A 25,540-nucleotide genomic window follows, 5' to 3' on the forward strand; every position below is an offset into this window, starting at 1 on the left:
CTACTAGTTAGGATTCCCGCTACACTTCAAAGTAACTATTGGTTTTACATTTAAATAGTAGCAAAATGTGGAACAAATTAAGAACAGGAAATACAAAAATTAATTTAACTACAGTTTTGTTTTGCACGTAGGGAGGGCAGGAAACCTGAGGAAAAGGGACTTAGATATCTTCAGACTCTATTTATTATCTGGGTATTCAGGAATGTGTGTTCTCTCCTCTCAGACACACCGCGAGCAATTTCCTTCACATTGTGTAGTCGAGAACAACTGAAGAAGAATTTGAGGATTAATCAGTGTGTTAATTGAGGTTACCTAGATCGTGATAGATGGGGACAACATACTAAGCTAGTTACTATGGCAGCTGAACTCATCTGTTAAAACCAAAATTAATGGATAAACAAAATTAAGTTCACTTTCTCATTGATTTTTATCCAGCAGCACTGGACTACAAAAGAGCTATCAGGGAAAGCTATCCATTAGCTGTCAACTAAGAATGCCTTAAGAAGCGATTGCTAATCCTCCAGTGATGTCTCACTAAATCCTAATCTCTACAAATTGCTCTTAGAAGAAGCATTAAACTAGACATCAAACCAGGCCTTTAATGCTTCCTAAAGTTATTCAACCTGTAAGCCATTAGAGATCATACAAAGTGCTAAAACTTTTAAATCCAGTAAAAATACATAAATCAGATAGACAATGTCAACTGCACGTCTACAACTTCCTGTGTTTTGTGTGCTGTGGAAAAAATAAATAAATAAATAAACAAACAAGAAAATGGACCCTTCTAATACAAAAATCTTATGATTCATAAAATTTAAGAGACAACTCATGTTTCAATTTTACTTTGCAATATGATCTCACCTTATAAAAGTGTATAAAAATCATATTAAGTGGTGGAGAGGGATTTATTAAAATTTCAGTGCTCACATGATTTCAGATAAGCAGCATAATAGAAATACATTAATTTTCTCACCTTGTCAAAATCTTGGTTGTCTCACATTGAATTAGATGAGATGCAACTACTAAAACGGGTTTGGCTAAACCAGTATGGAGTTGGTATAAACTAGTAAGATTCTAAGACTAAGCTAGCATTTTAGGAAAGGAGAAAACTGTGGTGGAGCTTGGGAAAAAAAAAAAAAAAAACACCACTAATTTCATTAAGTGTAAGAACATGATTATCTCCCTCATATTTTTTAAAGGAAACAACTCTTTTTGTTTCCCAGTGCCATAGAAATGGTGTCATAATAGACATTAGAAAAAGTTTCTAAATTTTTCTGCAGTGAAAGTAAAAGTCTATTTCTTCCAAAATGGTTTTATTAATAATTCAATTACCTGGTCAGGTGGAAAATAAAGCCACTACAAATTTATCGATCAAAATCAAACTTAGTATCATGTCTAGGGAGTAAAGGCAAGCTAGTGTTATTTTCTAGGTTCTTTTCTTAGCATACTGAAACATTCACTTAAATCCTAATTTCTGTAAAAAGAAGCAAAAATATTTCAGAAGATGTGGAAAGCATCAAAAAGATGTTAAATGATAACAAGAAATGCTCTGGGAAATTTTAATGGTTCCTTGGGAAGCAGAAAAGAATCAAGAAGCCCAGACAATTTATTTTGAAGTGGAAAATGGATTCCTTTTAAAATTACAGAACAAATGTTTTTGAAGACATCTGACATTTAGAATGCATGTCCCTTTCATCCAAATTTAATACTATGTTGGAATTTAATAGTACTAGATAATGGTCTAAAAGTCATTAACTGGATAACCACTAGAACCTGTTTTTCTATTGGAGAAATTAGAGACAAGCCCACAAACACACATCTCCAAAGTACAACCAAGAGACGCTATATATAGTGTTGAGGAGAGGATAGGATGGATGATTTAGTCTGCTATCTCAGTGATGTACGTGGTCCTCAGATGACAAATTCAGCAGCTGTAAACCCAATAAATTATAACAGAAAGGAAGTGAAAAGTGGCAAACCATGGGAAGCCACATCAAGGCATCCTTGGCATCCTCTCCAATGAGGATGTTGTCTTCTGAATGAAGGAACCAACAAGGAACCAATCCTTCATTAAAGAGTTAGACTGCTCTGACTACTGTTCGTTCAATAAATCATTCACATGACTGGAATTACAGCTCTCAGATGGTCAGGCAGAGAGATGCAAAAAAACTCCAGAAGTATCCCCAGCCAAGAGCGAACTGGCAGACAACACAAAGGATAAGGACTTGCTTATTGAAGGGCAGACTGCATGAATTTATGTACTTGAGCACTAAGGAGTGCTTAGGAAAATTCCACGCTTATGCAGTATGTTCATACCAAGAATGCAATTTGAGGAATCACAAGATAGAATCTGCAAGATACAGATCTGTATTGCTTTAGGAAAGCATTCATTTCAGAGGGTAATTCTCAAATATTTTATCATCGTATGTAAAATAGGTTCTCAACATATAAAGATAAAACAAAAAAATATAGTTTTAAAGCAACGAGCACACAAAAACTCTGTCAGCCAGGAACCTGAACATTCTTGAAGCTGGAAATACTCTTCAAACTTTTCCTTATGCAATAAGGTGAGGAAAGACTCAGAGAAGAGTGGATGACTTGATAGCCTCCCATCTGATAGATGCAAGCAAATACAGAAAAATCTACCCCACTGTGGCCACTTGAAGTTCTCAGAATATAGTAAAGAGTGAAAAACATAAATATATTCTGATAGTCTATTATTTTGTTATTTCCAGTAGCAAATCTTCAGCACCTTAAACAGCTGCTTCTTGGAACAGAAAGAAAAGAACATCAGGCAAGCAGTTTTGACTCTGTTCTCACAGAAAAAACAGCTGATTTTGAACATGAGGAAAGTATGATGCAGCTCTGTTATGACAGAAAAGGAGGATGACAAGAAAGTCAACAGCCATTACAAATGATAGGTGAAATGATAGGTCAAAAGACTCGGAGTCTTGAAAAAAGAAAAAGAAAGGAGAAATAAATGGAAAAGGAAAAGTCTGAGAATACAAAATATAAGAATTTCAAATGATGGTGCAAGCTAATCCATAAAAGTCTGAAATTCTCCCCTCTCCCTGAGGGGGAAGAACATAATAGGGGTAAACAGGAAGCCAAATGACAACACATCGTTTCAAAAATGAAATCTAGCCTGAACAAATTATTCAGGAAACCAGGAAAAATTTAAAAGCTATTAGCTAAAGGCAATAAATAAGGCATTTAAGTGTATTTCACAGGAAGCCTATGAAAGAATCAGATGTTCCACTAAAAGATCAGGCATCAATTATGGATACTGCAGATAAAATAAATGACTTCTGTGCATTGATCTTTACCACAGAACATGACAGAGAAACATCTCCTGCCTACGTTATATTTCTAGTAGGAATCACTTAAGGAGAAAACAAAGCACTTGCGTAAAAGAAGCATCAGGAAAAGGTTCTAAAAGATTATGTTTTAAAGCTCATTGTGAATTTCAGGGCATTTGCCAACAAATAAAACAATCTATTAAACAAACAAACAACTAAAACAACAAAAACTGCACTGATAACCATCACACAAACAGATTAAGTATCAAACTGTATCTCCCACTCTCACAAAAAAAAGTTGAGCTGAGATATTCTGACAAAAGCATGTTTTGAAGTCAGAACATGACATCTCACTGAGAGTGAAACTTCACTGGAACAAATAATTGCTCCAAATATTTATCTCTCTAAAGACTTTCACAAGATTTCTGTAGACTAGGAAAGGCCCATATCATTTTCAAAATTCAGCAAGCTTTGAATACAGAAGAGTAATTTGCTGCTTGACTGTAAGCAAGTATCAAATTTATGTTTTGCAGTTGCCTGCACCAGTACTTTTCACTACTACAGCAAGCAGCAGAGAAATGGAAACTGGGTGGAAACAGATGGTACAGGGCAAGAAACAAGCAAGACACAATGCCATCATCAGATTTTCATACTAAGACACTGAATTTAGAATTCTCTTCTTGTTAGGTGGAATTTTGAAAGGCAAGGCTGTCCTACAAGACGTATACATCCTTTTGAAAACCAGTGTTTTGGAAGAAATAATACTAAAAGTAGAATAAGAACGTTGTGAGCACCACTATAGTGAATAAGATCTTTTGGGGCACAATTTTCTGCTCATTGAGACTCATGGTAACTTCTCAACAAGGTTTGGGGTCAGTGGATAGCATGCCCAGGTGATGATGATGACAATGAGATGTGCATTCAACTCAGAATACAGTGGTATCATGGATGATAAAATGGATTCAGCTGGCAAGGAACGTTTTTGTAGGGGAAATATCAGCTAAAATGGCCCATGATATTGTGAGAAACACTCAGTAGCCAATAACTTAGGCTCAGGCGAGGATCTCAGTGAATTAGTAATTTATTTGCGATTGCAATGGCGGGCGTCCCACAAGCAGGAGCGCATCTACTGGTTCCAAAACACAGTTTATATACTTTTTGATGACAGGACCCTCCCCTGTTTCCCCACTGAGTGGGTAATCCAGGTTCACAATCTATCTGATGCTTCACAGACAATGCATGGCCTTCAGTTGCCGGCCTGTTAAATTTCAAATTTCTTTTGACTTTTTTACTGTTTGAAGTGGTAATGTTTCTTCACTTATCTGACTTGACTTAGCACTGTGATTTTCCCCTAATTGTTCTAAGGAGTCTGGTTGTCTGCATTTTACAAGGTCACCTGCTAAGTTTTCTTATCGCTGCAAGCATATCTCAATACCCCATTCCTTACCTGTAAACAATGTAACTCTGCAAAAACAATATTTTTATTCCCACAATATACTGAACTCCTCCTCCTCCAGCTCATACTACTTCTTTCTCTTTGATAGTGCCACCCATCTACGGAGAATCCCTGGGAGAAATAGTACAGGATCCTGTAGGGAGCATGACAGGAATTGATCCCAAAGCTGACTCTGGGCACAGCACAACATCCTGCTGCAATTTCCTCCTTAGCTCTTCAATAATTCACCTACAGGCAGAGTTTTATCATAATAAATTAGGCCTATGAAAATGGATTCGAAATCTTCATGATGCATACATTTCCACTGGCTTTTCTCATCTCCTGAGCTTCTAATTCTGTCTTTCTCATTCGCTCTGAGCACAAGACTTCTGCTCCTACCTCTGCTGTACAACACTGTCTCTCTGGGTATTTCTGGAAAAGCTTTACTAAGCAGCAACAATACAAGAATCAGCACAGAACACTGAAAACAGCATTTGCCATTTCCTTACATCAGTAGAACATAAATGGCATAGCACATATCAAAAACTGAATGAGGAAAGACAGCTTCTGGTGGGCTTACTGTGTATCTATCTTCCAACTAAAACACCACTTGGGAACAACTATTACATGTCCCTATTTAGAAGATTCTGCAAAACTAATCAATGAAACTTCTACATAGTTATTAGACTATGATTTGATAAACAAATATATCAGAATCTATTAGACTCCATGCCTATTAGAAGATCAGGCCCAAAACAAGCAAACAAAAAATTGCAGTATCAAGTCTTCCTTTGATCGTATCTTGATTTCATGTTAAGACTCCAAATATACAGTGTGATTTTAGGTGTGTTTACAAAATCATCTAAAATTACACTTTCTGTGATGCATTTCACAGTGGCTATGTATACTAGTTACACAATCAATTGCTTGTCTCCATGGGAAGTCGGTCATTTGGTAAAGTTTCATTCAGTTTACAGAGAAAGACTTTGGAGAACTGTGTTTTTTTCGTTGTTTATTTTGTCTCTCTTTTTTTTTTTTTAATCTGAACTGTTTAATAATGAGTCTGAGGCCTCTATCTGTTTTAGTGTAAACTCTTGTTAAGCAATGACCTTGAAACCTTTTCAAGTTCAGTCTTCATGTAGCTGTTCGAACATGAAGCTGCAAAACTGTACAACTTGGCTTTCTGAAGAACAGCCACTTTTCTAGATGGAGACTTCTGGAGATAAATTCTAACCACCCAAACTAACTGCATCAAGTTCACAAAGAAATGCTAGACACAAGCAGAACTGTCTAGGGTACCAAGAGCCTACCTACATGAGCCATTTGTTTCCTACTAGAGTAAATGTTAGGTCAAAACCGTCATTGATTTTGGAGCAAGGAGATCCTTGATTCTCCAGGATTAGTGCAATGGTTGCTTAAATTTTTAAATGCTGTCTTACCTTACAAAATGGCCAAATATTACCTTACTTCAACAGTTTATCTCACAAACTTTATTTTTAATTTTCTGCATAGTCTTTCCTTTTAAGAGCAGAATTGCCATCCATTATAAAAGACAACCATCATTAACACAGCTGTACTTGCAAACCCCCAATAAAACCTGGAAGCAATGCAACCACTTCAAATAGATGTCCACAAAAAAAAAATCACTTAGTTTCTCCTAATGCTTTTCTGCCTACTAGCTGAGCACCCTGACACATTATCGCAACTGAAATAAGTGGACAGGGGTGGACATACCACTAAGAAAACTTTTATGTTATTTTTAAAGCAAAACATCTGAAACTGCAAACTCTTTCTTAGTGTTTTGATGTTCATGCAATGAGATTATGATGTAAATGTTACAAATCAAGATTGACAGAAGCATTGAGATTCATGCAGAATACAAAAACCTTGCCAAAAACCCTTCCATACAGATACCAGCTCACTGTTCAGAAAAATGGACATCCAAGTCTGGCACAGCTGTGCCAGACTGACAGCATCTGAATGTGCCCCTTATCCAGCCACATGCAGAGCTGCCACTGACTTCAGTCGTTACAAATGAAGATTTGTAGCCTTGAGCCATTATTATCAAAATTAACCCAGCTTTAGTACTACTTCCTCACAGGCAGGATCAGACCTCATACAGGCTGGGGAAAATACATCCCACTGTAGGTGACGCACACCGTTTACTCTGGTCATAAATAGGACACTGAGCCCAATCTAGTTGTTAATAGGACAGAACCATTCATTTATTACTCCTTCTTGTTCTCAATTCATTTCATTATCGTATTTGCAACCCGAATACTCCCAGCTCTCCATTCCAAACAGCAGATTATGCCACTTAATGGCAATTAAATGTCCTAAAGGCATTAAAAAGGCTATTACCAAAACATATTTTCAAGCTCTGCCATAAATCATTTCACATGGGCTTTGAAATTCGTAGTGAATGAGCCGTCAATGGGAACAACTGTGCTGGGGTCATATGTCGAGGTGCTAACGCAATATTACTCTTCAGTAATAAGCAATGATACTAAGACTTTCTCTGAACTACTAAAACAATTGGAAAACACGAGAATTTTAAGATGACAAGCAGTCTCTTACATGCCTTTAACATCTTTTACTGATACGGACATCATTTTTAAACTCCGAAACTAACAGCAGGATAAAAAAGCAAATATCAAGTTTTACACTCATTTATTTACACTTTAAAGGTAAGCATATCAGTGGAAGTTATGAAACATTTTCGATTAATTAAAATAAAACACATCTACAACTTTGCTTACGTTACTCATGCTATTAGAAGGAGGTTGAAAAAGGGGAAGGTGAAATCATTTGTACCACATTACCAAAGAGACACCAAAAAAAGAATCTGCCAACTTTCTCCTATTAGTTGATCTACTTGAATACCTCTCCTATAAACACAATCTCACTCTCCACCCTGTATTACAGATCTCCTGTAATAAATACATTTATTATTGTTACAACAGATCTTTTTTTCCTCAGAGATCAACATAGCTACCTTTAATAAAAGTCAGCTATAAGAAAATGCAGAAGAGACTAGGGTAAGCAAGTCACTCCTTTGTAACTGTTTATTTTAAACGTTAGCTAGTGCCCACTTATTCTCACTTATCTCATTGGGTTTGGATTTGGCTGAGGATCCCACCTACTCAGAGAGCACTTTGCCTCTATGTATAGAAGACTACACCATACTGAATGTGTTTCTTCCTTTTGATGTGAGATATGGCAACAATAACACTTCAGTTCTAAAATATAGCAAGGCAGCAATATAAAACATAGTAGTTACTAAAATTCCTGGTGAAAACTGACTATAAAGTTAAGCTAAAAAGATTTAAATGGGTTGTCATAATGGCAGCTGCTGGCCTAATGAGTGCCCCAAATTCAAGCCTGACTCATCTCACTGCAGGACAAAAAGGAAAGAATTCTTAACTAGAATAACTGGCTTGTTAGGGTGTCCTGAGCACAACCCTGTCCTGCTTTAAGATACACCCTTGCTATTCAGACACATATCTTGGCTATATTTGGAGACACACTTTCAAATCACCTAAAAAATAAAAGCTTCCATCCCTTCCCTTGCAATACCGAAGTCTGACAGATTTCACTATTAGACAATTGCTGAAAATGATCATACACAATCAATGGCACAATTGATGATATCCAAATATATTCCAAAAATTAAATTAATTGCATTTCCTTATAATTTTTCAAACTTTCGTTATAACACACCTCTCACTTTTCACCTTCTTCATCATATCTTTATTTCACAAATAAGAAAACCTGATCTTGAGGAAAAGAAGTGATTGCTCCAGGCCTGCTAACTTCCAGTAACCAATTATTATCTGTTACCATCACTGAGGCTTGAAAAACTTTTGGGGATGACTTACAGACTAATAAGCTAGCTGAAATTGTGAAAATGAAGTAATTCTATAGCAGTTGTCTATTATAACAGCACTACGCCATTGAAGTCTGAATTTCTGGTAGAAGTAGGAAAACTTTCTTCAAAGTCAAGGTAATTTCGGCTGTAACAATGAAGGACAGAGCTTCAAAGACAATAGTGCATCACAATTTATTCAGGCTTTAGCACTGTCTTTATACAAAGTACCTCCATCTATGCACTATGTGATGTGCTTTCTCAATACCCAGTGGGAAAATTATTTTGTTCTGTAATGTAGGAAATTATTATACAAGTAGCTAACAAAGACATGAAACAAAGCTGAACCTCAGGAATTATGTGGCAGGGTTTTTTTGTTTGTTTGTTTTTTAAACATCAATTTATCTTCTATAACTACTACCGAAATTCTATATCACATGTATTTAATCTAATATCCAGCTATTTACTTTATTTATCCCTTTGATTATCCCCAACTTTGTTTATGCAGAACTGGACTCAACATCAAAGTTTTTAATTACCTCTTTGCCAATGTGGAGATTGACGAAAAACTTGTGCTAATTAGGAGATCTTCATTATGTTCTGGACTCTACATTCTTTAAGCAGCTTTGGTTCTTGGTTTACATGTAAAGCATTCAGTCCAGTACCTGCCTGTGGTCTAGCCTGCCTCTTCCTATGATTCTTAAGAAACTGCAAGAACAGCCCACAGATCCCACTGAATACTCCGTTACATGAGAGACCAGATCCACAAATCCCAATTCATACTCTGCATTTTAATCTCCTATGCAGTCTTCAAAGCCACAGCCAGCAACATAAAAAGTTGTGGAATGTATTTCTGCAGAATCAGATCACATTTAGAACAGCCTTCTTACAGCTTTTCTCTCTTTAAAATCTGTGTGTCCCAGCTAATTACTGAGTCATGATGGTTACTATATTTCACTACACAAAATATACTATATTTATAGTATATTTATACTATATTTAACCAGTATCTACTAAGGAGAAAGGCCAAGAGTCTATGCTGTCACATAGATTGAATCAATAAACAGGATTACAAACTTGAGAAAACATTAAGAGAGTATTAGAATGTTATTATGGGATGGTTGAAAAATAATCTCTAATCAAATAATTCAAATGTAATGTATTTAATTAATTAGATATAATCTTACGGTGTCTCCTTTGTGTGATTGTCATTAAAAAAAAAAAAAGCTCCCTAGTACACCCGCACTGCTTTTAAAATGACAACATTCTCACAGTATGCAAAACTAAAACATTTCAGAAGATTGATTATTCTTTTCATCACCTCAGATACTTCATCCTCACTGCAGGACTACCCACAATAACCTCTTCACCATAAGGACTTTTAGCTTGGGCCTGTCCAATACACTTCATATTCTGTAGGTACATCACTCCCCAGCCAGGATCATTGTTAAAATAACTAAAATACATTTATTCCTGATGGTCAAAATAGAATACATAACTGTCCATGCTGCCAAAACATGCACTGTAAGCAAACAAGGAGTGAAGAGCCGTTACTCAGCAGCTCCTCAAATTGTGTTTGTTCACATTTACAGAAGCACCTTACAGCACTGAAGGTGAGGCTGGCTACAAATCCCCTACATCTGTCAAGGTAATGTATGATAGCTTTCCAAATGTAAGTAAACACAAGGTTTAATCAAGCCTCATAGCGCACCCTGTTACAGAAATTCAGTAGATGAAGCAACCTCTTCAATCTCCTGTAAAATAAAAATTACAATAATCTCTTCTTACTTCCTCTCTTAAACATATCACACACTAAAATTTCAGCTTTGTATGTTCAGATTAAACCCAGCCATCCAAGAACTAAAACCTGTATGAATTCCCTCTTGCAGGCAGATATTTCTAAAACCAATTTAAAATATTAAGTTACTATTCTTGCTTTTCATTTAGGACTAAGTAAGCCTCTGTAATGAATGTGCAGCAGATATGAAAGAGTATTAGAAACATTTCTTTTCCTCTGTGCTTTTGCAGAGAACAAGACAGGACAGTTAATGCTGGCAGAGGCAAGGCAAAGGCTATGCCTTCCCAGCTCAGGCTGTGTGGAAGGGGAGCTTCTGGAGCAGAAGCAAGAACAGGCACAGCCCACCCACCTCCACTGCCCACCTGCTGCCCTTCATCTAAGGGAAGGCGACAGCAAACTGCCAAGTGGCAAACATTCACTTTCCCCAGCACAAAGATACCTCAATGAGCTCTCAGTCTGTAAGCCCCATGACTCTAAAGGTATCCTCTATGCTGCATTTTCTGGGTTGTTTTTATCATCTTCATGCATGTCAAGGTCGTCAGCTTCACAGCTCCGGAGGTAATTAGTTGAGGCAAAGGTGCAACCTCCTGCCAGAGCAGCCTTGGTGGGAAAAAAGCCTTTGCGCACAATGCAAACCTGATATGTAAGTACATAATCTCAGTTTAGGAGCAAAGACTGAATCATTTCTACGTTGCTTTAAGATAATTTAAAAACATGTATTATAACCTCAGAAACAGCATTCACACTGAGTAATTTTACCTGTTAAAAGATTTACAAATAGTTTTCATATGCAACCTGAATTTTTCTAACTCCAATATTTTTGATTGATGAAAATTAACTGTAACTAACTTTATTACATTGAGATAGTCTTACTGTATGTTTCAGTGAGTCAGTTGTTTATTTATATGTTTTGTAAACAGAAAATTTACAAAATTTTTTAAAAGACTGAAGTCTAAAAGCAGAAGAAACCCCAACTACTTAAGGAAAAAGCTTTGCTGCATGTATTTATATGTGACTTTTTGGCTTTTTAGTGGAAAAAAAAATATAATAAAAATTGAGAGGATTGAACTTCAACACTGTGACCCTCACGTAGCTGGGTCAGATTGGAGGCTAAAGACTAATGCGGTTTAGCTATTTATGAAATAATTATAGAAGTACCTCTACCCTCCTAAATCAGGAGCACTGACATTCAGCAGAGTAATCTCCTCAGTGAAGTTCCTGAACCTGCTACCCACTGAACCCTGGCACTGCAAATTTTTCGTCTTTGATACAGTTAAAAGGCAGGAAAATGACTGTAACATTTCAGTGCAGCCTGTCTCTAAGTTTCAAACAAAAACCCTGTTTCTCTTTGGCAAATTCACTGACAGATTGAACAAGAAAATTATTTTCCTCTCCACACACCACTGCTCTTAAAAAACAACAACAAAGCACAGCTCTTTGTTAAACAATTGATAGATTGTTTTTAGGAAGAATTACACAACCAATTCTCAAGTCAGAATTTCTGGAAAAGCTTGACACTACTTCAGTGACACCCCTCTCCCCACTTGCACTGTAATTCACAGGGGGAAAGGAAACAAAGATTCCCTATGTCTTTTTTTTTTTTTTTTTAAATATATTTACCGGTATTGCTCAACCACTGAGGTTAGAGAGCTACAGCTGTCAACCACTTGGAGCACTCTACTGAAAATGCTATTTTATTGTGCATGGAAATGGGAGACACAAGTAACATATTAGCATTGCACAGTGCAGTATAATTTAACATGCTTTATACAAGTTGGTTGTTTTTGTTAAAATCTTGTTTACATTTAGAAGCAGCATTGCAGGCTAGATTACACGTTTTCTGCATCACGCGTTAGAAAAAAAAACCCTTGTCAGTGCAGTAAAAAGAGACCACCACAGATATTCCAAGATAATAACCTCATCTTATCTCAAATGCTCTCTTTACAAGTTCTGACATCAATGAGAATAATCAAATCTGTAAAAGAAGCACTTTGTTATTAATACTAATTTAATGGTTTGCTGTTATGCAGAGCTATAGCCCCTCTAGCTGGTAACAACCAGCCATCTAGGCTCAGCTCCTATTGAACTTGAATCTTGAACTTTAACAGTAATGATGCTGTGAAATGAAAAACGTGAAGATAATGTTATTGTTTTTAAAAATCCTTATATCTTAAAATACAACTGAGCATCTCTAACGTTTCAGAAAACATTTTATATCTACATGCTTTAGAAAAAAAAAAGTGTTGGCATATTTGTAGCTGATGAAGTAATACAGAGAAAAACAATGATAGAAAACTGATTATTCTCCAAAATGATACAAAAATATATAAAATTCAGAGAAGGAAATCCTTTAGAAGTTAGATGCAAAACATCCACGATCAACATGTCTCCTGACAGTCTCCAGCTAACCAACCACAATCCCCCAGAACACAAAGATTTTACTACAGAACATATTTCAGGCAAAAATACACAGCATAATGGTGCATTTCTCATGGTAGTACTAAACGCACACACACACAAAGCAAAAAAGAAAACACATCAATGGAAGTTCAACTCTAATAGGCACATTTAAATAATGCTGACAACCTTTAAAAAGCGGCACTTTCAAACTGATGTACTTTTAGTTAAAAAGGCACAGTTTGTAAGCACTGACACTGCAATCTAAGACACAGTAACAGATTTAATCACACAGATGTTCACATAAATTGACCCTGATTCTGCACATGCATAAGTCTACAAAAGCCATCACCTTGCACGCCCTCAATTGGGCCTCCATGTTTGCAAAATTGGACCATATATCAATCTCATTATAAAAAATAAAGACTGAGCTACTTAATGCAGCATAACTTCTATACAGAGCATTACCAATATACATTTTCCTCAGTTCCTTGCTAGCAAAGTTACAAAATGCCTCAGTGAAAGGTCTTTGCTAAATATCAATTCAGTTTTCTACAAAGAGCACCTACCATATTGCCAACATAAGTGCATTACTTATGTGCATCTTCCACGAGAATGTAAAACACAAGCTGGGGATGGGGTTAGGATGGGACACAGTCATCAATCTCTTGGAATTGCTAAGGGATTAATTCTAATTTAGAAAGGAAAAGCCAAACCATAGGTCAAAAAAGGAGCAAACGAAAAGGAGATGTTACAGCAAAAAGAGGAGATTGTGCAAGTTGTTGGGCCTTTTTTTTTTTTTCCCTCCCAGGGACTATAACAGGAATTTCTTGTTGTATGTCAGACCAAAGTTTCACCTCATCTTCTTTCCCAGTGATGCTCTCATTCAGAGCCACTGCAGCAAGATTTGAATGGTGAGCCTCTTCCATTCTACTTAAGCTTTCCCTTTAGTTCCTGCAAAAATACAAAATTCAACTTACTCTTAAGAAAAAACATAAATGAGTTTGGACTTAAAAAGCTCTGTTCTGATCTGTTCTAATCTGTTGTTAAACCAATTATTTTTGAAGCTGAATAGTCTCCTGCAGTCAGCAATCAGTCATCACACCTCCAGCATGAAAGTCATAAAATCCTCCTGTTTACATGCTACAAGAGAAACACAGCTTTGGAAATGCAGAATACTACACTGGAGGACAGAATACTTGGAGGAGTCAGAAAGGATGGAATACTGGAAGTTTTGTAGTAGGTTTTACTCATCTATATTTTTAAATATTACCTAAGTACATGTACCTTTGGAGTCAAAAAGATATTGATAGAGTTCCAGAAACAAGCATCTAAACATTTAGCAATAAGCATTTTGTAAATATATTTTCCCTGATATGACCAAATTTCACCTGGAGCAGTTGATCTAACTGATTCTTTTTACCTGTTGAAAGGAAAGTGAAATTTCTAAATGCAGTCTATTTTAATTTTCCTTATGGCCACTTGATTCACTTTTCGCTTCTTGAACGTATTTTACCCAAGGGGCTGCAGAAACCTGAAGAAAAAGTAAAAAACCCCTCAGAAATGTTTGCCCACCTACGTGTGCTTCCTTCCCCTGCCTCTTACCTAGAACTCCATTTCAATGCCTGTTTGCTTTTCTGCTCTGGTCAGAAGTGCCCTGCTTGGCAAGCCTGTCTGATCCGCCCTCGCAGGCAGCCACTTTCCTCCACTGAGGATGTACTTTACCCAGTGGAGTGGCTTGAGAGTAGGTATGAAGGGGAAGGGAGAAGTATGAAAGCAAGTTTAAGAGATGTCCGCCTTGGAAATTAGTTCTGAGCGATGCGAAAGCACAGTCATGATCGTGATCCGGAGCACAGCCTCCTTGTTAGAGGACGCTTCTAACCCTCGCCATATTGATCCAACAGCTAAGTCCTTTGGAGTAAGAAATTATCTCCGTAGCCCAAAGTATCCTGTTGCATTTTGTCCACTCTTGTAAGGAAGAAAACATACCTGTGCTTAATAACAACAGTGACAGCAAATCCCTCCCAGACAGCAGAACCTGAAAGAGACTTTCAAGTGAAAAAGATGCACCTGAATTTGGCGTTCAGTCCACTTAGCTACCATGAAGCCTCCTAAGATTACCAAACGCACTTCGACTTCAGTGCAGTTTCTTCACTGACACACGCTGCAAGGCCAAGCACCACAACCAAAGCAGAGACCAAGCCAGCAGTCACTACGGTCCATGAGGTCCAGATCCTCCTTAAATGCAGGGAATGAGCAAATGTACAAATGCTTGCCTGTATTTCCTGCATGCCTGCAGTGAAGATGGAGTATTGCAAACTTGTTCAAGCCACAACAGAGTCCAAAAAAGAAATCACCAGCCTCAGAGATATACAGAACACTCTGGTTTGGGTTTATTAATTTATCTTTGTGACCAGGTCATCCCCCATGATTTTACTAGGCACGTTTTCTTGTGCTGTTTGCAAACAAATCATGGGAGAAATCATCAAAATCAAACAATGGTAGGCTTTAGATGCTTTCTGAAAGCCACATGAGCTCTAGAATTTAAAGATAAAGTCAGAGCCAAATCCATACCAATCCTTGCATTTGCTGGGTTTTGCAGGAGGTTTCAAAGCAATGAGTCAGTTGATAAATGTACTGCAACACTAGACACAATACTGTAGATAGAGACAGGTCTTCTGCTTTAATTTTTAATTTCCATTTTCTGTGGGTTTAGACAAACCACTGACATTACTTTAGCATAATACTTTGGAATGAATCAATAGTTTAATTTAATAATGGTATTCTGTTGTCAACATATAATATATCACATAATGTTCTTGTATAGATGCTAAAAAAATATGCCAAATAAAATGCAAGGCTTTGCTTTTACCAGTGATCACAGCTTAAATCAATGTAATGAGAATCCTTACAGCCCCCAAAAGATTTTTCTTCAGGCTTAAAAGGCACCATGGAGTAATTTCAGCCATATTCCTTCCTCTTATCATACCAGTGCTGTGAAAGCTCTCCTAGGTCACGCTATTCCAACAAATATTTCAACAAAAGGGAAGTATATCCAAACTGAATCAATGCACACTTCTGTGAGTATAACTTTTACTTAAACATTCCACTTCCTTATGAGCTTAGTGATAATTATGCTAGTTCCTAACTATAAAGGGCATTATAAACAGAAAACGAAATTAAGCCCAATACCATTCCCCTTAATTGAACAGATGAAGCAAGTTACAGCCATAAAATAGGAAAAATAAAATAAAATTACAATTACTTCCACTTCAGTGGTATGACTACAATTCTCTATTATTTTTTATCTTGACAGTACTGCTGACAAGTATTTAAGATGGGAAACACAAACCACGTCTGTGGTACGTTGACTCACGGTAATGTGAATAGAAAGCAAGTGGGAACGAGGACGAGAAGCAAATGCTTTTAGAATTCCCAGTTGTTCAATATTTTTTTTTTTGGTTCCACAGCTTTTGATGCATCACAGATTGATAAATAACTGACATATTAATCTTAGTCAACGTTAGAGGCACGTGCTTTACAGTCACGTGTGCTCTCCTCGATTCCAATGACAGCTCACGATCAGAACGCAAAGTGTTCGCAGAGACATGTCACTTGTTGGCAGAATGCTTCAGAGCTCTGGGAAGAGTAGGTCTGGTTTTACTACGGCTTGGCACCTCCCACTACACCCTCCAGTTGGTGAAAACCCCGCAGTTCCATCTAAGTGTCATCCTTAATGTGAAAAAGATATTTGAGTCAGTGCAAAATAAAACAGCTTTTACCAAAATGTCAGCGCTGGTAGCAGTTCAGCTGCCTGATGCTCGTTACTTGAACCCATGCCGTGCATAACAAACAGACAGAGATATGACTAGGATAAATGACTGGACCAGAAAATCTTTAGCAGGAAATCAAAGTATACCCAGGCAGCAGTCCGAACTCAAAAGGAAGGTCGCAATTGGACTTCACCAGATGTATTGATTAAGAGGTCTGTAACATCTCTTTCCCTGGTTACTGTGCATTAGTTGAGCCCCACCTGCCTGACCTCAGTTCTCTGCATTAGCCTTTGGTCATATGAACACAACAGAAACCACGGTGCTATTTCATAGCTGAATTCACACCGGAATTCTTATAAGTACGGTATCTCAATTTAAAGATAATAACATTACTGAAGAGCCCAGAACACCATGAAAAATGCATATTGGAAAAATCAGGGCATGACTCTTTAGAAATGAAACCAATGGCTTGATAAAAATAAAACCTCGCCGATGTGTTCCAGTCAGTTGGCTGATTCTTCCAATCTACAAGCCGGGCTGCCCTTCCAAATCAATGATTGATTGTCATGTTGAACGCTGGGTAGAGAGGCCGGTGCTGAGAAGCCACAGTGTGTGTCTGATCATGAGAAACACATGCAGGCACAAGGCACAGAGCGAGATCTGATGAGTAAGTGGCTTTTGCTTAGTCAGAACCTGAAGGATCTTCATCAAGAACTTGCAAAACAGCTAACACATAGCTTGACTTTGAGTGAAACACAACCAAGAATTATTGTCATTATGCACACCCACAAAAAAGTGAGAGATTTCACAACATCTCCTCAGATGAATACACACACGGAGAAAAGGCTTTACCAACATCTACTTCAGGTGGGCAATCATCTGGCTTTCTGAAGACAGAACTGATTTGCCTCCCATTTTCCTAAGCCACATTTTGAGCCCATTTTTACGTTTTAAAACAATCAAAGAAACTGCAACATGAAGCAATATAAACAACGACAGCTGCTTCTTTTCTTAAAAGCTGTGAAAGGCTAAATAACCTACAACCCCTGCCTAGATATGTGCCTTGCCAAGCCAGAGGATCACACAAGGCTGTGCTCTGTTTTGAAAGCTGGGGCATCAGATTTGTCGTGTCAGATTTGTATTCACACGATACAACAGGATCCATGACTTTCATTTCAATAGCAGCTGGAGCAACGGGCACAGAAGGATCATGCAGCTAGCCCTGGAAAAATGAGGATGTGTTTGTTTTAAAATAATTTCCTTTCTTCCTAAGAGCTGTTAGTCACCACAATCAAAGTTAAGAGGCAGATGCAGATATCTGCTGTAGGGTCACACCATGTCAGCAGTTGCTGGCAGAAAGGCTACATTTCTTCTCCCTCTCCCCTCCAGTGGATACTGCAGCCTCAGAGAATTCTACACGTATCCTCAGAGATGCTTATGTGTACCAGCAAAGTACCGCTGTAGGCTTTACAAAAATTTCCACATGCCCTACAAATTCAAATCCTGTTTTATGTAATCTATTTAATCTTCCATTAATGATAATCTCTGCTATCAATGTGCCCAAACAGGGTCAATTTCTGCTGGATTTGCACTTCTTGCATTTCATCCTATAACCCAGCTGTACTTAATGAGGGGAAACACCCTGCTGTAAAAGGTATTAGCAGTCTCCCTAAAACAAATAATAGTTACGAGACTGCGTAACTGCCAGGAACGTTTCAAGATCATGGGCTTTTTTCTTCCTTTGTGTGCCTTGTGTGGAAGAGAGTCCTGCCAGCCGACCATTATTTATTAACCAGGATTTTATTGCCTTCTATACCTTGTAAAGAAACAGCATAGAGGGGTGGAAATTGCAGCGGATTTCTCTTACATACCCAAAAAGATACAAAGGGGAGAAAGGAAAAGATTGCAAGGGAGCGTTTAGACCCTGATAGATCCCACCCGGCAAGCCCCAGCAGCATTTCAGATGCACACATGTCACTGCAGTTGGCAACACCGTGTAAGATACCTGCTTCACATAAAGCTTGCGAGCAGAGACACGGACTGAAAATTACGCTCCCTTTGCGTGTGCTTCAAAACAGGGTTCTGTGCAGCTCCATATACCTAGCGTGGAACAGCTAGAGCTCAGATCCACGAGAGATTTTCCTGCTGGTAGCATCCAACTTCCCTGGGCTGCAGCTACAGAGCAAACCAGCTCAGACACACCTGTAAGGGATGGCTCCTTCTCAATTGCCATAGCAGACACTGGGGAAGCAAGTTACTGCCTTGTTTGCTGTTCTGATTTAGTGGTAGTTTTATTCGTAATCGTTCCCAGCCATCCGCCACCTGCACACCCACCCACACATACACGTCCAATTTGCTGTTCTTCCTATTTTGTCAATTCACAAGATCAGTTCACCGTGCATATACTCTCTGTCCCGGGGTTCATCAGCAAATAGATTTAACAGACTAAATAAAGTTTAAAGGACAAGCTGACAAAATCCTCCAGTGGAAAAACCATACATTAACATGCAGACGGGGAGCCATCGGCAGTAAAAGCAATCCAGAGGGTAGCATTCAATTGAATTGATGCTCCTAGCAGAAACAACTAAGAGTTAATGGAGGACACAGGCTCTTCATTTCCTATGCTGCATCCAAGAAGGCGCAGAAGACTATAATACAGTGTAATTGACCATTTTACTAAACAGCACCGCACACAAGTTCTTTCGGCATGGATTGCATTCGTCCTAGATAACCTTTACGAGAAGTGGGAAGTTGATGCGCCCAACCCAAATGAATTCCCAGATTTAACCCGAATCCTTCGCTTTGCGCCTTGCAGTGGGAAGAGTCAGGCACCAGACATTAATCGGGGAGCTAGCCCCCTCCTCTGCTTAAAAGAAATAGGCAGCGACGGGCTGAGGCTGCGGACGGCACGGTACGGACAGGAGCCTCTGCGTGTTCGGGGGTGCTCGGGTGCCCCGGTGCCCCCCTCCAGGGGAGCTGGCGGGGGCCCCTTCCAGCAGCCGGGCGCTGGGATGCACAGAGAGAGCGAGCATCCTTCCTGGGCCAAAGGCTTGCTTTTTCTAGGGAGGCGACCGTGCGGAAAGCAGAAGAAAACTCCCTCCCCGCCAGCCCCAGCTCCCGAGGAGCTCCCTGCCCCTTGCCGGGAGCCGACGCCCGGCAGCCCCCCCGTGCTCCCCGCATCTCCCGGGTGCCGTCCTCAGCCCGGCCCGGCGGGGGAGGCTTCCCCGCAAACCGCACCGCGATGGGGCACCTCAAATGGCCGCTCCACCTCGACACCCACCACGCGAGTGGGGAACCTGCCGGGGGGGCTCTGAGGGGGAGGGAGAGAAGGGGCGCAAAGTTGGCGGCCCCCCGTGGGGCAGCCCCGAGGGCAGGGGCCGGCTGCCTGTACTTACGGGTTTTGGGAGTCGTGCTGGCCTCCGGCGTGGTGGTGGTAGACTCCTGGAAGGGAGACAGGGTCCAGGACGGCGCCGAGTCGTGGACGTAGATCTTGTAGGAGGAGGTAGCGTGTGCCGCAGTGGGCCAGGCGGGCAGCGGCGGGCTGCTGGGGGCGGCGGGCGGCGGCCGGGCACTGCGGCCGGGACCGGGACCGGGACCAGGGCCGGGGGGGCCGCTGGCCGGGGGCGCGGTGTGGGGCGCGGCGGGGTGCCGAGCCGCCGTGGGCCTCGGGGCGCCCCGAGCCGGGCCGCGGGTGCCGGGGGGCCGCGGGGGGGCCCGGCTCATGGTGGTGAGGCGGGGGCTGACACGGCTGGGCGGCCGCGGCGTGGCGGCAGCGGTGGTCTCCGCGCCGCGGGGGGGGGCGGTGGGCTTGGAGAGGAAGAAGGGGTCCTGCCCCACGCCCTTGGCGTCCATCAGCTCGGTGGGCACGTACTCCTTGACGGAGCCCACCACGATCCACTTGAGCAGCATAAGGCTGAGCCCCAGCCCGATGAAGCCGATGAAGAGGGGCACGACGCACAGCCACGTCTGCTGCCGGTTCCAGACGATGCAGTCGCTGCAGCGCAGCTCCCGCGGCGGTCCCCCGGCCCCATCCCCGCCCGGGCCCCCCGCCGCCGCCGCCGCCTCCGCCGCCCCGGGCGCCGCGGCGCCGGCAGCCCCCTCGCTCATCCTAGGGGCCGTCCGCAGCGCGGCCCCGGGACATCAGCGCGCCGCGGCTGCCGGCGGCATGCGGCGGAGGTGGGCGGAGGGGCGCGGAGGGAGCGCCCCGCTCAGTGCCGCCGGCAGCCCGGCATGGCGAGCCCCGCAGCGCCCCGCGCAGCCTCCCGCGGCCGCGGAGTCAGCGGGACGGCCGCGCCATCCGCCGGGCGCCCGGCTCCTCGCCTCTCGGCTCTCCTTCTTCTGCTTCCGCTCCCAGGTCTTTCCTTCTCTCCTCTCTCCTTCTTTTTTATTTTATTTTATTTTTTCCCCTCCGTGCGGTGGGTCGCGAGATCCAGCCTCCTCCCTCGGCGATGCCGGCTGTCACCCCAAGCTGGCGGTCCCGGCGGCGGGCAGGCACATTCCTTCACATCCGCGTCCCTTCTCGCCTCTCCGCCTTCTCCTCGCCCCTCGGGGCCAGGGGCTCTCTCCTGGCCGTCTTCCTCTCCTCCGCTCCCTCCCCCGCCCGCTCGCCTCCCGCCTATGCCCGGCCGCGGCGCAGCGGCAGCGGCGGCGGCTCCAGCATCCCCCGGCTGCGCGGCGGGGAGGCGGCGGGGAGGCGCAGCCGCCACTCCGCGGCCCCGCGGCCAACCCGCGGCCGGCGCCGGGCCAGGGAGGCCGATCCGCGGGCGGGGCCCGGGGCAGGAGGCTCGGCTCGGCTCGGCTCGGCTCGGCTCGGCTCCCCGCCGCTCCTCCGCGCTCAAGTCCGGCCCGGCATCGAAACTCCGCCGAGGTTTCCCGAGCGAAAAATACAAAAGAACGTAAAATCCAGGGGATGGAAAGGACACCCTGCAGCAGGGGACGCCAGTGGTCCAGGAGGCATAAATACGGATCCGGCCACCGAATAGGCACGCACAAGGCAGTTCCTGCCAAGCTTGCAGCTCCTGTTCAATTGTGCATTCCTAGCGCGGCGCAAGGGAGGCAGGCTAGCGCGCAGAAAGTAAGGCGCCTCCCACCAAAGCCTAATGGTGGTTTCTTAATGCGCACAAGATAAATAAATGATCCAGGCAAACCCCTCGGGAGAGTGGATGCTACGGCAAAAGGAAGGAAAAGAAGGAAAAGAAAAAAAAAAAAAAAGGAGGGGGGGGGGTAAGGGGGTGCGCCTGACCCCATCCTGGGGCAGTAATCCAATAGGCTGCCGCTGTATGTCCAAAAAGACGTGTGGAGGGAGGTGGAGACACCTCCGGAGAGGATTCCTAGCGAACGACCGGGGCTCGGGACGAGGAGCTGCTTCCTGAGGCTGATGCTACCTGATAACCAGCACTAAGCAGCGTTTGCTGTTGTTTGTGAAAGGGATTTCCCTACGGGAAAACGGAAACCGGCAGCAGGCACCTGCAACAAAGGGACGGTCCCCCTCGAGCAGCCGGGGGTACTGCCGGGACCGCCGCATCCCGAGCCTGCAGCCAGACAAGTTTGGGACCCAAACTGCTCTCCCACCTGCCCACAGCAGCTCTGGAGGCACCACCGCCCCCTTTCCACTCCCGTATTGGGCAAAACATTTCGTCGGCTGGGGTGGTCACTGAAGGGTCAGCGGCGGTGCACCAAAGGGTGGCTTTATTGCTCATTTTCGACATTTTAGAAAGTGACCTATAAAATTATATATGCGCAGATGTTTTGAAACCCCTTTTTTTTTCTGAACTATTAATCCATCGGTGTCATTGTGGTAATGACACTTAGGTATGATTTCCTTAGCTGTTTACGTAGAGGCATGTTAATATTGAGGCAGAATAATTGAGCAGAAAACAATGGAAACAAAATGTGAAATACATTTGTTCTGTATATACATAAATATGAAAAATAAAATATTGAATTTCTGCTCAGAAGGAATGTTAATAGCATTAATAATATTATATGAAAGGTGCATTAAGTAGACACTGAGATTATTGTCACAGTGAGCAATCTGACTGGAGCCTGGCAGCTTTGCTAGGACAGGCCTGTGCTCACAGCTATGAGGAAATCTGGGGAAACGGCTTATTGGGTAAGCACACTCTTTAAACCCTTTCTCATGAAAAACACTTTGGCATTGGAAAATACAATTTACAAATTTCTAACCCTTTGACAAAGAGGAAAAGGATTGGGTGAAGGCATTCAGAGACAACCACAGGAGAACTCTTCACTACTTAAGCGGACGCCCAGTAAAGCAAGAAAATGAGCAAGATAAGGATGTCTTAGAAATCCATAGAAGCTTTGTCATAGATTTTTTTTTTTGGAATCCGGCATTCCTTATGGAAATGTAGAACTAGGGGCTTACAGTTGTAAGTGCCTGTCCTGCACAGCCCTCACCTTCCTCACAAGCTATGCAAACTGTTGTCCTGCTCCAGGCATTGCACTGCCTGTACAAATGCCCCTTATCTCTTGCCTCTTCTGCTACCATACTGCTGTTCTTCAAACTCTGTATGAATTGTTCTTTGTATTTGTTCTCAAACAATTTGTACATGCATCTTGGGAGAACGTAACACAAGAAATGCATTTTACAGCCCTCACAAGAGAGAGAGCTTTTAAGTCCTTTTAAGTGCGGATGACCAAGTCCTGAAGTCTTTCAGTATTTCATCTGCCTCAGCTACATTTCTTCCCTCCAGTAAGATTTTCAAGCTGTCAGCTCCTAAAATTTGTAATGGTTCTAACGGAAAGGCATCAGGATATGATACCATTAAGATGACTCAAGTGTAGCCATTGCATCGTTTAATATTGAAAGATTTCCTGTATTATGAGTAAAGATTTTTCAGACTTCTTTTCTTACAATTTCCTATTCTTACCATTGGGGTTGACAAACAGCAACAATTATTTAAATTGGCTGGGGAATGCTTTCACTATGCCTTCATTAACTGGATTGCTTAAAAACAGATATCCCCCAGATAAGTTAATGAAGATCGTACCATTGACTGCTTTCTTCTTTGAAGAAAGTTCTTTGGTCTAAAAATATGAAATGTCTACGTGCCTTGACACAGCAAGCTCAAAGTAGCTTCCCTTTAACCCCATAGTAAAGGCAAATGTATTTCAAATAGTGTATCCTTCAGTTAAAAAATAAAGAAAAAAAAATAAAGGAAAAAAAAATATAAGCTCTTTAACATCTACTCTGAAGTGTTACAGAAATACATCATGCACCTTGACAGACAGCTGAGTGCAGGTGGTGCATGGAAAACTCGTTCTGTAATAATTTAGCCACCAGTTAAGCTGTTACGATGTATTCAAAACCACAGACTCTAAATTATTCTAGATTACTTCTCTGTCCCCAAGAATTAATATTAAAATCATAATCAGTTTTCCAAATCAGCCCACTCTTGTTAAACTGAATCTGTTCAGTGCATTAATTCTAATTTACATAGGTATTTTGTAAATTTCACTTGCATTTCTTCCTACTCATTCTGTATCATAGCCCAACTTCTTTACTCTTCTGGAAATATATTTGTCATGATCAGAAAACAACATATAATGTATTTTTCTTCATAAAATGCTAAGAAATGCTCAGTGTCCCCTTGAGAACATCTGTAACTCAGATGGAATTAAATAATTTATCCAAGGTGAAGTCAGAAGTGGTATTTTCTTAAGGACTGATGTGATACACACGACCGATATACTGTTTATGAATATATTGTTTTGTTTGTCACAGGGAGTTTAAGTTTTGACTGTACAGTAGATATGCCACAGCTAGCAGTTCTGTGACAAGGGTTGTGTTCCTGATGGCTTCACATCTGCCTCCATATAGCAGAACCAGTGACATCATCTTCAAATAGCAAAATGTAATAAACAAGTTAAAGGAGTTAGATTTGCTTTAACAATCAACATGGAAGCAGTCCTAAAGATGTCAGGATAACTCTCCTCAGAATAGTCAACAAAAGAAACAAAAATTCTAAATGGAAAATAAGACCCTTTTGGAACCACATCTATTTCACCTCCCAAACAGCAAGCATTTGAGATCCTTATATTCAAATCCCACATACACACACAGTTAGAAGCCTGTCTTTCCTCTCCAACTTCACAAAATATCTGAAGACATTCATCATTAATTCATATAAATATTATCTGAAGCTGTGGGCAACAAAACCTCTACAGTTACTTTGCCTTAGGGTGCGATTGGCTGCTGACAACATAAACATTCCCTCCGAATTCTGTGTTCCTCCTGTGCTCACCTCATTTGCTTTATTCTGATAGCTGGGCAATTGGATGTGGCAACCAAACCAGAATTTCACAAACAAAAGATGTTGGAATTGTGGCCGGATCTATCAGTAGGTGTTACACTCCCGGGGTATTTTCTCAAATTAGGGCATTGAATATTCTTACTTCATCTTTCTTCTTAGCTTTCATCCTCAACTCAGCTACAGCATATGTGCCCCTCATGTCTGGTTCACAGTCATGGAGAACTTTCCTTTTTGTCTGAGGTGTATTTCTATTCTTTCTTTCATATGAAACATATAAGTGGTTTTACACTGATCCCATTAATCACCACTCAGAACTAAAGTACTCTTTCCTGTAATGATTGCTAAAATCGCTATTAGGCAAGACAGACTAAGTTTTATTCAACAAACATGTTGTAAAGAGACTTGATCTATATACTGGTGCATAGCATAAAGCCCAAAGTATCCCACCTTGTATTTTTATGCAGGATGTCGTGAGTGCTTCTGGTAGTGGTGGAGAAACAGCACAAGTCGCAACAAGTGAAAAATCCACCACGGAGTTCAAAGGCACGGCACCAATTTGAGACGTTAGCAAGCTGCCAGTTAGCATTATGTCAGTCTCACACAGGTGCAAGATGAGTGACAGTTAATTTCAGAATAAGGAGAAAAGTCTGTTCTCTCTCACTGCAATATAAACTCTGAATAACAATCCCATGGCTAAATT

General features: G+C 41.4%; 1 protein-coding gene across 3 annotated transcripts in view; it reads right to left on the minus strand.

Moving 5' to 3' along the window:
* Window positions 1-21,707, minus strand: part of NRG3 (neuregulin 3) — a 406,747-nt gene extending 385,040 nt beyond the window's left edge. For all 3 annotated transcript variants that reach the window (XM_067000739.1, XM_067000738.1, XM_067000737.1), the window contains exon 1: window positions 19,963-21,707. In XM_067000739.1, coding sequence (XP_066856840.1) covers window positions 19,963-20,674 — 712 coding nt within the window. In that variant the 5' untranslated portion in view covers window positions 20,675-21,707. The remainder of the gene's footprint in view (window positions 1-19,962) is intronic.
* Between the last annotated feature and the right edge of the window lie 3,833 nt (window positions 21,708-25,540).

This window comes from Anser cygnoides, chromosome 7 (assembly GCF_040182565.1).
Source record: "Anser cygnoides isolate HZ-2024a breed goose chromosome 7, Taihu_goose_T2T_genome, whole genome shotgun sequence".
NCBI lineage: Eukaryota > Metazoa > Chordata > Aves > Anseriformes > Anatidae > Anser > Anser cygnoides.